General features: G+C 42.4%; 1 protein-coding gene across 1 annotated transcript; it reads right to left on the reverse strand.

The window, feature by feature from the left end:
• Positions 1–1,569: 1,569 nt before the first annotated feature.
• On the reverse strand, positions 1,570–11,556 carry SLC35G1 (solute carrier family 35 member G1). Its single transcript, XM_040624817.1, has 3 exons — positions 11,351–11,556; positions 6,680–6,860; positions 1,570–4,633 (listed from the first exon to the last, which is right to left on the reverse strand). Exons 1-3 carry the CDS (start codon positions 11,526–11,528, stop codon positions 3,895–3,897), a joined length of 1,098 nt encoding a protein of 365 aa, XP_040480751.1. The 5' UTR covers positions 11,529–11,556; the 3' UTR covers positions 1,570–3,894.
• Between the last annotated feature and the right edge of the window lie 2,942 nt (positions 11,557–14,498).

The raw sequence follows: 14,498 nt of genomic DNA on the forward strand, positions 1-14,498 counted from the left end.
ATGGTACATAAAGACATCTGGCTCTCTTACCACTAGATTACCCTCAAGAGACTAATTGTGCTTATTGAGTGAACAGATAAGGGGCTAGAAGAGCCATGCTGAGTCTAGAGAATAGTGCATGGGAAACACATAGAATATCGGGCTCATTCCCCAGCCAGAGCCAAGTGTAATGCAGAGGATCAGAGCTAAAGCCAGAACTGGAAAGGTAGCAACACCTATGTGTAAAATAAAGACCCGTGACGCTTGGCCACCTATGTGGGCAGATCAGCCAGGAAATTGAGAACTGTCCAACAGTGGAATTTGTGCTGGCAGAAGGGAGTCAAATGGGGTTTGAAATCCATTAGACTGTGCCTGTAGCTCCCGGTGAAACTGCTCAGAGTAAGGACCCTGAACTGGGCATCATTTTGAAGAGAGAGAATGTTCAACTCTACTACAGTTTGATACTTATGTGTTTTTATCTTCCTTTTTGGTCTACAAGTCCTTCTATGGCACTCCTTTGTAAATGAGGACAGGCTGAGGTACACTGTGACTGACTCCGCTGGGAAGTGATATCACCACACTCACATCTCCAGTCCAGTGCTTTACCATTTGGTCAGACTGGGCTAGTGTGGGTGGGAGAAGCTAGAGGCAGCAGAAGAAACAAAAGCTCAAGCTGAGCCTTTGGAGTTTAAGAGGTTTTAGAGGACAAAGAAAAGGGGCAAAAGAAGCAGGGGAGACCCAGGAAGGAATCTCTTGGCAAATGTGGAAGTTGGTGGGGAGATTGGTAAGAGTATTGATTTGTGATGGGACATGGGAAATCAGCTTGGAGAAGTGGGAATAGGGTCAAATAATTTAGATGAGATGTCGTATGTGATACGGCAACATTATGGTTTTATGAGAACCAAAGTAACAAAGCAGGGCTTTAGGAAGGTCAGCCTGGCAGTGAGACAAGGATCTGAGTGGGAGAGAGTCAAGCAGTGGGTAACACGTTAGGAGACTGTTGTAATTCAGCTGTGAGGTGCTCAATCTTGGAATGAGATGGTAACAGTGGAAATGGCAAGGAAAGAATGAATCATGAGATAATAAGACAGACACCGCAGGACTTAGTGACAGATTAGCTATGGAACAAAAGTACGGGTTCAAAGCTGCTCCAAGCTAGGGGTGTCTAGAAACATGAAGGTTAGGGCCTTTATTTTAGAGATACTAGATTTGATTTAACAGTATCAGAGGAACAAAAAAACCAGATTGATTGGTGGGACACCTGGTGGTTCCAGTCAGTTAGGCATCTGCTTTCGGCTCGGGTCATGATCCCAGGGTCCTGGGATAGAGCCCCACATCGGGCCCTTGCTCAGTGGGGAGCCTGCTTCTCCTTCTGCCTGCTGCTCCCCCTGCTTTGTGCTCTCTGACAAATAAATAAAATCTTAAAAAAAAAAAAAAAAGAACAGAAATAAAACAGATTGAAACTTGAGATTACATCACAGCTGAATGACTAGGGATCAATACCCTTTATAAAATGAATTTTGAAGCACATGGATGAAAAAGGAAGTTAGATTAGTGAGCACATTTGCTATAATCATAAAAACCAACATATAGCCTTCTTTCATATTAACTTTATTAGTATTTATAAAATAAAAACAATTTATGAAAATATTTTCAAGATATAGAAACTACAATCTTTGCAAAATATACACACCCATAATTGTTACAATACACATCCTTGTACACACCTTGGACATTATAAAAGTGTTTTAAGAATGACACCCTGTAAAAGTTGAGAGAAGAAACATTTTCTCCAACCTTGGTCATATATTGTGACATTCGAGTACTTAAACCACACACTACTGAAATAAAACATGTCTCTAGTGTACAGGCCCAAAGCGATTAAACTCTCAAAGTCCCTTAGGTTCTTTTATTGTGCAAGGTAAAGAACCAGGAGAGGGTTCCCTGAGTTAATTTACCTTAGGTAGCTTAAACAGTGGTTTACTTTCCATACTTTATCATGGAAATAAGGGAAAGGAGAAGGCCGTGGAAACCCAACTTGGGCAGATGCCTCCCCAGCATCTCTATCTGTGCAGCGTGGCTCCTACAAGAGGATTTCTAATCTTTGAGCTCTAAAATGCTCTGATTCTGTAACTATCTAAGATCCTTGCAAAATAATGCTTCTGCAATTCTAAACTCCAAAAGTTGTGGATTAGGCTAAAGTTATAATGATAGTGTGACTCCCCTAAGTAGACTTCATTTAGGATTTGTCAGGTGGGAAGCATTTGGGAAGATCAGCAAGCTAAAAATTTCCTCTTGGAACTATTGGAAAAGATCCTTTCTCACCAAGGCATAAACCTGAGAAGCCAAGTTCTTTCTTTCTTTGGAAGAATTATGATGAAAGGGAGAAAAAGAGCCTATAATCTTTCAAATCTGCAGGCTTAAGATAATAACAGATGCTAGGTTGGACAGTAAGAGTTGGAAAACATCATAGCTTCACCAATAAAGGGTTCATTGTGATAAAGAATCATTTGCGTGTACTCTACTTTCTGATTAACCTCCCAAGCCTTGCTAAATATTACATTCTCTTTTTAACTTCAGAGTATTGGCCTGATGAAGTTCCAGATAAAAACTGTTTGAATTCATGAAGTTAGTATCATGGTGCAGCACTGACATTTAATACCATACTGATATACTAGAATTTAACAGTGATTTTTTTTTTCTGTTCAAGAAACTACAAAGGTCAATCAACCATGGATTCATGTCTTTACATTTAACAAGTAACGTGAAGCATTATTACATATAATTCCATAAGGGAAAAGGACTATAAAAATAAGTTTAATAGGATTACTGTATTTTAAAAAGTTGTTTTAAAAAAATATATGCCACAGTCTTCTAAATATTTGGTGTAGAGAGGATAAGGGAGGTATCTATTAGGGTGAACCATAAGAAACTATGGGTTTTGTAAGTTAAAAAGGTAAAATTTCAGCAATTTCATATGGTTCAACCTAATAAAATCCTGAGAAAATTTTATTTGGCATCACACTATAAATTCAAAGAGAATTTATAGAAAATCACATTTCTAGTGAGGGGAAAATACTTCAGCATGGAAATGTGCACATTGGTTATGCCAAGATTTCTCTCTTGTGGTTTAAAGACCTGAAATCTTAGAAAGTTAAGAAAAATGTATTTCAAAAAGACAGAGGATAACTTAAAATTATAGAATGATAGCTACAGTCGTGAATGCCACTAAAACAAAACTAGCCAAACCTGGTGATCGAAAACCTTTTTTCTTAAAGTTTACATATAAAAATTCTGGCATCAAAATGAAAAGGCACTCATATGGGTTAAAAGACTGATAATCATTTACAGAAGCCTTGAAAATAAGGCTAATCTATTTGTATTATTAACACCATTAAGTAGGCACCTTTTCCAAGTTTCAGCTTTGGCCTCCTAAATGGAATTAGGTTTCATATGAATTTCCAACATAATACCAATTATAGCAGCATTATAATCAGTACGTTTCTTTCTTAGCCTCTACACTGCTAAAAGAGCATCTAAAATTTCTTACCCACCTATATCCCATCAGTACCAAAAATACACTTCAAAAAATTACATGTATTTATACCAGTCATAGAACTTTTTGCAGTGTTTTTTTCCACTAATTATCTGTCCTCTTACCGATGCCACCCCAACAACAAAAAACCCAAACCCAAACCGAAACCAAAACAATTGAGAAAAAAAATTGCTAGACCACACTGACTGGCTAAATTCTTAGCTAATTAAAGACATACCATATTCAAAAATGGTACTTTAATTATGAAATTTATTAAGTATAATCAGTGAAGGAAATGCAGATTTTCCAGGTGTGTGCACGTGTGGCGTGTCTGCACTTGGCGGGGGAGGGGGGGGAACCGTGCGCTTGGCAACAAAGCCTCATTTGGAGCCCTGGCACCATTTCCGCACGGCCGCGCCCGTGCTACTGGCTATGACGCACAGGGCCCCGCCCACCGTCCACCACGTGGGCACATCATTAAAGAAAATAATCTGGAAGATGAAAGCAAAGACCACATCCATAGTCTTCATTATTGCCACTGGCCCTGCTTTTTCTATTTGGATGGCTTTCGTGAGAAACACTTGACCCCCCAAACCAAACAGGCCGATGAGTATGAGAAACAGCCTGTCCAACCCGCAGTAAGGCAGACTCCACTCCCCGATGATGAAAAGGACGATGATGCTCTCCAGGAGGCCGAGGATGACGTAATACCAGATGCTCAGGAAGTAGTCCACGGACTTCCCCATCTTTCTGAGGATGACCAGAGTCAGGGCGGCAAAGACGGCGTGCGTGACCGCTGCGATCGTGCCCTTTAAGTGAAGGGAGTAGCTGTCGCCCCTGCCCGCGGCGCTGGCGCCAAACAGAAACGGGGGCCTCACGATAAGGATCACGCCGGTGATGGTGAAGACAGTGAACAGGGCATCCCAAGGGCTGTATTTCTCCTTGAGAAAGATGCAAGCAAAGATAGAGGTGAACACAGGCGAGCTAAACGTGATGACGGTGGCGTCGGCGAGGGATGTTGCCTGGAAAGCGTAGTACAGTAGGATCATGGCCGTAGAACCCAGGACTCCTCTGAGGAAGAGGAAAATTCGTTGACCTTTGGGGCCTATAAATCCAGTTCTGTAAATTCAAACGGAGGAATGCACATTAAACCAGCTTGGTATTTGCTTTTAATATTGCAATTCTTAATTAAACATTATTTTTGAAGTCCCGTCAAAAATAAGGGACTGCTAAATTAATTATAATAATGCTCACAACTGAATAGTATACACCTTTAAAAAAATGGTTTCTAAGTATAGCTAAAAACATGAAAGTGTTCACAGTATAAGCAAAAATATCACAAGAGAACTCCATAAATAGTATAATTACAATTCAGCAAATATAATTTTTCCTCTGTCTACACATGCTTGTAAAAAAGACAAAAAGGAAAATGTACTGAAATGTTCACAGTGGGTAAACCTTAACAGGTGGACTCATAGGTAATTTTTCTTCTTTATTTTCCCCCAATTTTCTACAATGACAATATATGATTTTTTTATAATAAATATAATTTCAAGATTGAGCTGTGCTACCTAAGAAAACTTGGTGCTGGCTAGTATGCATTGCCAATCTTGCAAGGTTTTCTATAAAAGCTGAGGCAATGCTAAAATTTATTTTAGCCATTGAATGTGAGACAACTTTTCATTGTTCTCTGCAGGAAGAGTTAAAATATAATGAAAAAGAACATATAACATTTATATAATAACTGCCACTCAATTTTTTTTTTAATTAAAAATTTACCAAGCAAAGTGCTGGGTACATGCCAGGCTAGGTGCAGCTTGCTGACGTGTGCCAGCACTGAACATCTACCTGAAGGCTAGCCTGTAGGCCTGATACAAGGACTCCAGGGTGTCTTTGGAGTTAGAAATGAAAGAGTGGGTCATCTTTGCCTCACACTTCGAAAATACTTGGAATACCATATCATCTTCCATGATAATGAAACATAAAATGGGTCAAAACAGATTGGTGCTAAGGATTTAAAAAATTCTTCCAGTGCCTTCCCCTGCCAATTCTTTTATTATGGGGAAGGTAACTGTGTTAGCATCAGTGGTCTCTTACCACCCTTAGAAATTTCTGAAGTCTTACCATCATTTCCTAAAATACTGTGACTGGTCCACACTTACACAGGAATTTCTGACAATATTAATTAGTAAGTTTTCACCTTTTTCACCAAATCTTCAGGATATGGGGTGAAACTATTCCAAATGAATCTTTACTGTGCTACAGATACAAGGAGACTTTGGTGGCATGTGACTGAAGCATTTAGTTCAGGGTTTAAGCATTTTTGCCCAAAGAGAGAAAGAGCCAGACTGCCACCATGGACCCAACTGGTCTCTTCTCCAAGGGTTCTAAGTACACAGGGGTGGTAGAGGTTATAATAGTGTGTGAGAGGCATAATTTTAATCTGGGAAAGGGTGGGGAGGGGGTTCTATNTGGAAGGGAAAGAGGTGCTAGGTAGAGAGAGAACAGGAAGGATGGGGAATATAGTTTTCAACTATTGTTACATTCTATACAGAGTGCTCTGATCTATAATAAATTTTATTTGGCCCTTGCAGCCAAGGTGCCAGATAGAAGACAAAGAGTGTAATTCCCTCCAGTTCACAGATGAGGACACTAAACATGAAACTATTTAAAAACGCCTTGCTCAAGATGACCTTTTCCCTTTCCCACATCACCCTAAGGGGAAGACCTAGATATTATTATGGTAATCTTCTGTTTGCCCTGAAAACAGAGCAGCCCATTCTACTTAAAGAAACCTTGATATTAGGAGACACCACTGCTTCTTCTCATTTACTTTTGTCTTCTAAATACTAGTTCTGCCAAGGGAAAGAAGGGAGGGTGGAATAAGATGGAGGGAATTATGTACAAGGAATGCTTTGTTCTCAAAATGGGGAGTGGAGAATAACTGAATCTCTTTCCCCTCCTTCGCTGGGCATGTGGTTTGTGCTTATGACAGCATCTTCTGTGGGTGGGTCCTTGTGACTTTTTAGTAATCAGAGCCAAAGGATGTAGGAACTGGTAAATCTACGGAAGGGATAAAGCAGACACTATAGAATAATTGAAGCAAGTCAGAAGATTTACAAACATCTGTTAATACCTTCTACTTTGCAGATAAGAAATACTTACTTTCTGTATATTAAGCAAGGGATAATGACTAGCATTTGGAACACACATCGGAATGCACTAATTTCTACAGCATGGACGTCTTGCACTTTTTTAACAAATAAAGAGGCCACTGAGAAAAGGAAGGCGGACAATAACGTATAAAACAAGCCAAGTCCAGGACAGGGTGCTTTCTTCTTGGCTTCTGAAAAAGATTAAGTTCTGGTTAGTCCTTGCTTCCAAGTATATGTTTTATTATTTTCACTTAGGAATTGAGAAAAATGGAACAGTGTTAATGGTTAACAGGCAAACAATGCTATCTCCTAAGCATATCCACTCTCTGAACCCGAACCACTCCCCACCAAGAATGAACAATCATTGAGGAAAGCAACAATTTAAATCCATAATTTTTAAATGCAGTTTTACCCTATAAAATGGATTTCCTTTGGCTCACTGAAGAATCACCCCTCACTTACAAGTCAAAAAGAAGTAAAAATGCTTGCCAAGACAGTGAGAGAAATCTTAAAGAAACGCTTGTCAAGACGGCTAAAGAAAAATGCTTCCAAGTGATAAGTTATTTCATCTCACTGGTGAACCGGGCTTTATGAAGAAAGTGTTCTTTTCTGGACAACAGTTTATAGCTGTGTCATATGGCTACTTGTTGATTATCTTACTTCCCCCACAAGCCTATGAACTCTTCCAGGCTGGGACCTCACCGTCTTGTTTATGCCTGGCTCATGGAAGACCCTGATTAAATATTTGCTGAATGAAAGAGTATGAGAAAACCTCATGGAAAGACGCCAAGTCTAACACCACTGGCGACAGCATATTCTGGGAAGGCTCTCTGTTTTGTTATTTTGAATGGTTAATCAAATCTTTTACTTTTCATGGCTTACAACTTATCTTTCATTTAGAGCATAAACTCTTTGAGGGCAGGGGGCTAGGTTATCTACCCCTCTGGCCTCAAAGTGCTTTAAAACAAAACTTTTAAAAAATTAGAACTGTCGTTGAGCACCATCTTCTTGGCAAGATCTGAACCAGGACACTACTGCTTTCTCTAGAGCCATCACATATTCAATACATTAATAACAGTCTGTATGAGCATTAAACTTTTGTTTCGCCACTTTGTCTATCTTAGTTACTGAAGATAGAAGAACCTATTTTCAATCTCACACCCTCTCCCAACGCCATCATTCAGAGGGGAGTAAAAAGGGACAGAATTAGCAGAGAACTCCCTAAAAGATAGGTAACAAACTGAGGAATACATTAGTGTTCTTCTTTTTTGAAACAAATACAAAAACATGGAGAGAATAAGAAGGAAACACTACCGGCCCTCATCAGTTAAGAGCATAGCAAAACGGAAGGGTATATTGTTTGGGCACTTGCAACTTAGAGTAAAACTAGGACCATCATTCCAGTCTAGGAATTTACAACGTGTTACTCAGCTAGAGAACGGTATTGCATAATGTTTTTAAAAAATGCCCTTCTCTAATAAATGCAAACGCCAGGTTAATACATTTCAACATCCTCATAGCCCCAAGATACCTTTGCCCGCGAGTGATAAACACTTTGTGAATTGGGACCAAAGTATGACAATGCACAATCTCTCCAGCAGCGTTCTACAGCCTGACATGTGTAGTAAAAGATGCCATTGTGGTTAGAGGCCTCTCCCTCTTCCTGCTCCAGGTGCCCAGTTGAAGAAAATCATTTGGCGCTCATATCAAGGGTGGTATGTTGTAAGTGCCAGAATCCTCCACTTTCTGTTCACTACCTGTGTGCTCCGATAACACGGAAACAAACGGCACATACTCAGCCCATGAGAAGGAAACTTTAGAAGACTTCCAAGTTAAGCACCACAAAATACATGCCTTGGCTGTGGTCAGCCTCAGAGTTCAGCTTCTGAAATTTCAGAGTTCAGGTCCAAATAAAATAGTTTTTCTTAAAAGAAACACAACTCATACATGGAACCTACACCCTCAGACGGAACAGGAAGATCAAGGACAGAAAATATCTCCCTGGTCTATGTTTCAAGGATCTTCTCCAGTCTAAACTTTTGAATTTTTCTCCAGGAATATTTTAACTTAACATGATATTTTAACTCTTTTAAAACTTAATTTTACACCCCTGGTTTTGATTATCTTGTCTCTTAAAACACAGCCACTCACATATTTTCTTGCCTATAAACACTTAAGGCCCATGATTGCAATTCTTACAAGACCTGGCTGAACTTGATTATTTGTTATGAGGGTGAGGCCTGGTTCTACTCAAGAGGACCTGTCTCTTACTGAATAATAATTTCCATTCTGCCAATGGAGATGATCAAGAGAGCACCATAATCCAAAGAGGCATTTGCTTATATAATGTGCTTCTGTGATCATATTCCACCACAAGCATAGCTAATAATGTGGCAACTCTAAATAATTCAAATTAAGTAAGTACCCACAGTGCAACTTCTGAGTTAGAAGAAAACTGAAAAGTTGATCAGTTTCTCTATTCTCTGCTTTAAACTGGTGATTCACAACCCTGGCTGGGAATGACAATCGACTGAGTAACTTCTTTAACTTCAGTTCCTGAGCCCTATCCCAGACCCACTGATACAGGATCTTTGCAACTGTAAAAAGTTCTACCAGCTTGAGAACCAGTGCTACACTAGAGAACTCCTTCCAGGGGCATATGAGGCACAGGTAAAGGACAATTTCTCCTTGCTTCAGTCCAAGATCCACACTGTCCCTCAAGAAAATAAACAGATATCTTAGGATACCTAAATGCTGTCTGTGAAGGTTATCCAAGAATGTAGAAAACTGGTAACAGTTTCAACCCCAACACGAAAATGAGCTTTCTTCAAAAATCCATGATCAAGCCGTTAAAATGATACTGTCACAAAGTTCAACGACAACATTTCTATGGCAGTCCTGTTTTCAGAAAATTATCTGGTTATCTTACAGTAACTATTACTAAGTCTTACTGTTAGCAATTTTCTTTGATGTTAAAATACTCCACAAGATTCCTAAGTGCGGTCGCTTGTATAGGTTTATCATTTTGCCACGTGCTGCCTGAATGTACAGTAGTCCTCTTTGGCTCACAAGAGCGGAAACATTTGAGTTCGTAAGGACTGACTCAGCATTCCATCAAAATGACATTCAGCCATAATAACTGATAGGGTGAGAAATTCACCTCTTCACGGGCTGTACACCTGCTCAGCACAGCTCGGAGCGACCCCTGCTCTGGAGCCACCAGCCCATCAAAAATAATCAGAAGTCTGATCATTTCTGTTAGCATTCAGGACAAAAATGGAGCAAGAATCATCTTCTGAGGTTCGTTTCTCTAAACTGAGGAAAGTGCATAATGCGGAAAGTTCGTAATACAGAAAGGGGGAAATAGGGTTGGGTAAGAGGCATAGAAGTCTGGGGTCACACTTAGTGGAGGCCACCAAGAGGATGAGATGGTGCAGACTGTGTAACTTTGTCTTGAAAGGACATCTACCTTTTTCCTGGAGTTTAAGGAGGAATGTGCTTAAAGTAGCACTGTGGTTGGCACAAAGGGCCTTGGCCTGGGTCTCTGGCATGCTGGGATCCTTAACCTTGGTGCCGCAGGGACCTGTGCCGTGTCTCACCCATATATGCCAGATCTGGGAAAAACAAGGCAACCCCCGCTCCGAAGCCCTCACCTTCCTGGGGTTCACTTTCCTCATTTATGGAAGGAAGAGGCTGAACAAGATCAAGGTGTTTTTACACAGGGTCCCCGGCTCTGGAGACAAGTCTGTGAACCTCTTAACAATGTTATGTAAGATTGTACCTCTGCCCTGTTTAGTATTCCAATTGCTAAGAAAACCCTCCTGTATTTGTTTCTGTCTACGAGAACAATGATTCAAATTTTAAAAAAAGAGAAAAAAATCACAAAATATTCATTATATTAATAACAGAAATCTGGTTTAGTTCAGTGTGAGCTGTTACGAATATACTGTAAAAATTTACAACAACAAAGTCCTCCTAACCCCAAAAGTTTGAGAACCAGTGGTCCCACTCCACTCTGCCTTCCCAAAATTCTAAGATTCTGAGGCAAACATTTTCTAGACTCATTTTCTAGACTCTATGCTTTTTTTTTTTTTTTTTAATTAAGTAGGCTCTATGTCCAGCATGGAGCCCAACTCAGGGCTTGAACTCATACCTTGATATGAAAAACTCAGCCGGGATCAAGGGTCTCACGCTTAACGGACTGAGCCACCCAGGCGCCCTATACTCTGCTTTTCAACTTCCTCTTGAAGGAACACCGCTTACCGCTGTCATCAGTGTTCATGGTTTAGCTCCCTCCCAACCTCAGCCGGCTGCGGGATGGCCTCTTACTGATCCCCCAACCTCCAACCTCGGCAGGGCGCACCGAACTGCAATCTGACTCCGCGGTCCTGCCCGCAACACTTTAATTATAGGAACAGTTTCAGAATCCCAAAAGGGTTCCAAACACAATCAGAAACTTTCTCCGGTCTTCGCGCTAGCGGGGCGAAAGGGGCTTCTGCTTTGCAGACCCCCAGGTGAGGGCTCCAAGGGTTTTCCCCAGCTCTGATCAGGGTATGGATGGGGGCGCGGTCCTCACTGCGCCCCCGGCCCGCAGCTGCGGGGACCTTCGCCCGCTCGCGCCCGCACTCCCACCCCTACCCCAGGGGCAAGACCCACGCCCGGGTCCGCACCCCACACTCACCCTGCGGAGCACACAAGCCGCACGGCGAGGAGCCGAACAGCCAGCACCTGCCGGGGCCGGGAGTCCCCCCTGCCTCGGCCGCCGCGGGCTCCTCGATCGCGCCCTGCGGCGCGTCGTCGGCCAGCCGCAGCCCGGGCTCTGGCACCTCGGCTGCCCCGGCGCTGTCCAGGGGCCGCATCGCGCGGCCGGCGCTCTCCTCCGCGCCGCGGCGACTAGCGCTGCGAGCAGCGGCTCCGCTGCCCGGCTCTTCCGGCCGGCGGCGGGGCGGGGCGCATGCGCGCGCGGCCTTCCTCCCCCTGCCGGGGACCGCGGTTGTCCTCCGCTGCCCTGTTACCTTCAGCTCCTGGAGCCTCCTGCGCAGGAGGAGGCTGGCTACCTCCCTGCTCTGGCGCTGGTGCCCACAACTGGTCCGAGGGCGTCTTCCCCTCTGCTGCGGTCCGGCTAGACTGGCCAGCGGCTTGGAGTCATCCTTCTCCAGGCACAGTGGACTCCTTTCTGTCGTTGCAAAGAGAGGGAGGGACGCCTGTGGGTCCTGTGGCCTTCTTTTGGGGTAGGCCATCGGGAGGTTAGGAGAATGTGCGTTTATTTAATGGTGTGGCGCCGCATTCAGCACCTCTGGAATACCCTGGAGACCCTGCCAAGCACAGTGCCTGTCTTTGTCTCCTTACCAGTTACCCAAGGAAGGTAGAATTTTCCCGGTTTTAGGTTAAAAAAAAAAAAAAGGATTAGCACATACCCATAGGGAAAATATATCTGTAAGACTGGGGCAGAACCCATTTATGTGTTCTTTGTAACAGTAGGCATTCATTATTGGTCTTTTTTCTTTCTTTCTTTCTTTTTTTGGTTGTGAACTGAGACATCCTAATTTGGTTAGATGTAAGATTCCAATAATCTGACATAATTGCGCCCAGTTAAGTAAAAAAAAAAAAAAAAAAAAGTCATTTGGCCCCAGGATCCCTGGGATTCACTAATGAGCTCTTTATGTTTAGGTAATTCTTCTTTCATCTCTGCTTGCTTTAAATGTGAGAGGACAGTATCTGGGCATGGATGAACCTGCCTAAACTGTTCTCGGTCCAAGGGCAAGCACCAACCAAGAGAGTGGAGTTTGTCTTTACTCAGGTATTTGCCCAAAGTGGTCAACAGCTTAAAATACTGAAGTCGGGAATCCTGGGTTCTGCCTCTGATTCTGTCCCTGAGTATGTGACCTCAGATGGTCACCACCTACTATTTGAGGCCTTGGCTATTTGAGATAAAATATTTCCCTCCCTATCTTGCAGAGTTGTGCAAATCAAGTTCAGTGATGTGGGCAAAAGCACAGTGTCACCTGAAAAGCACTTTACTGGAAAATCAAGGTGTATTTTTAAATAAGGTAAACATATAATTTATCCTCTAAACTGGACCCCCCCTTTTTTAGAGTAAGAGAAGGAGCTTTCAAAAGTTATGCAAGGCAATAGGCATTAACTGGGATTGTTGTAGGCAAGCTGGGACAAATGGCCCCCTGAATTCTAACTTGGTTAACATATACCGTTGCCTTGTCTTAAAAAGAATCTAAGGCTGCTTATAAAAATATATGAAACTGAGTTTGGTGGTGGTGGTGGTGGTGGTATTTTAGTGGGGAAATTGTAGGGAAGGATGGTGAGAGTGATAGATCATGATTATGAAGCAAGAACCAAAAACCTTCTCCAAACATCTAGAAATCAAGTGCAGTTTCACAACTGTGTTTATTTGTAAGACTTAGATATGCGGAGTGTTTGAAGAGTCCCTGTAATATTGTGATTTACAGGAAGTATGTATTTGGTCATTCATATATTTCTTTGCTCTTCATCCAAGGTTTTGGGCTCACAGCTCTCAAAACCCTTGGAATTTCGGGAGGAATAAGAGCAATGGGAGCAATGTTTGTCTTAATATGTGGTCTCTTGTCCTTAGTTCCTAAAATAGCTTCAGAGCCATAAAGGTGTAATGGGCATCTTGTTATTCATAACAAACCTCCTTCTACCACAAGGGGTTTATGGTAATGAGGTGACATTCAGAAAACACTTAGGGATGGGGACTCATTGCCAGGGGAACCAACCAGTGATTAGAGGGTTGGCACTGGCAGTCCCACTTGACACCTGTGGGGAGGAGGAAGGGGCAGGGATTGAGTTCAGTAACCAATGCCCAATGACTTAATCTATCATGCCTAGATAATGAATCCTCCATAAAAACCTCCAAAGGATGGAGTTTGGAGAGCTTCCTGTTGGTGAGCATGCGGAGATACTGGGAGAATGGCTCTACTGGAGAGCCTGGAGCTTCCTTCCCCACACTTTGCTCTGTGGCTCTCTTCCATCTGGCTATTCCGGAGTTATAGCTTTTTATAGTAAACTGGTGATCTAGTGAGTAAAATGTTTCTCTTAGTTCTGTGAGTTGCTCTAGCAAATTCATCAAACCCGTGGCAAGGGTCTTGGGAACCCCCAATTTATAGCTGGTGGGTCAGAAGCACACGCAATTACCTGGACTTGCAATCAGCATCTGAATGGGTGGGGAGCAGCCTTGTAGGACCAAGTCCCTCATCTGTGGGGTCTGACACTATCTCTGGATGAATAGGGTCAGAATTGAGTTGAATTATAGGATACTCAGCTGGTGTCTGGAGAATTATTGTTGGTGTGGGGAAACCTCCCACCGCCCACCCCCCTCCCCAGTGGAATCGGGTCCAGGAACCCTGTTTGTTTCCCTTTCAAATAGTAAAGGTGGTGGTTATAGGAAGTGTTAGGAAGAAAGAATCAGATGATATGAGCAAGAAATACCTTGACTACTTCACTTTCAATACCATCCTCAGAAAGGGAGAAGAAAATAGGTACCACACCAGTATTGACGAGGGTGACTGAAGGGTGATGGGATGATTTGGGTCTTGCACTTTATTGCCTTTCACTTCCTTCCCCTTTGCTGCTGACATTGATGTATGAAAGATAGCAGTCACTGTAGTTTTTCTTGTTTGCTAAACAAACAAAAGCTATAGAAATATAAAAAGCAACTTCTAAGATACGTATGGACCAGACAAAGTCAGAAGACATGGCTCCGAGTTGCAGCTCCACCCAGCAGAGGCATGGAAGAACTAAGTTTTTCTTTGAGCATTGTTATTTCTAGACTCTGGGGACAGTGACTTAGAGCT

Source organism: Ursus maritimus, unplaced genomic scaffold, assembly GCF_017311325.1.
Source record: "Ursus maritimus isolate PB19 unplaced genomic scaffold, ASM1731132v1 scaffold_7, whole genome shotgun sequence".
Classification (NCBI taxonomy): domain Eukaryota; kingdom Metazoa; phylum Chordata; class Mammalia; order Carnivora; family Ursidae; genus Ursus; species Ursus maritimus.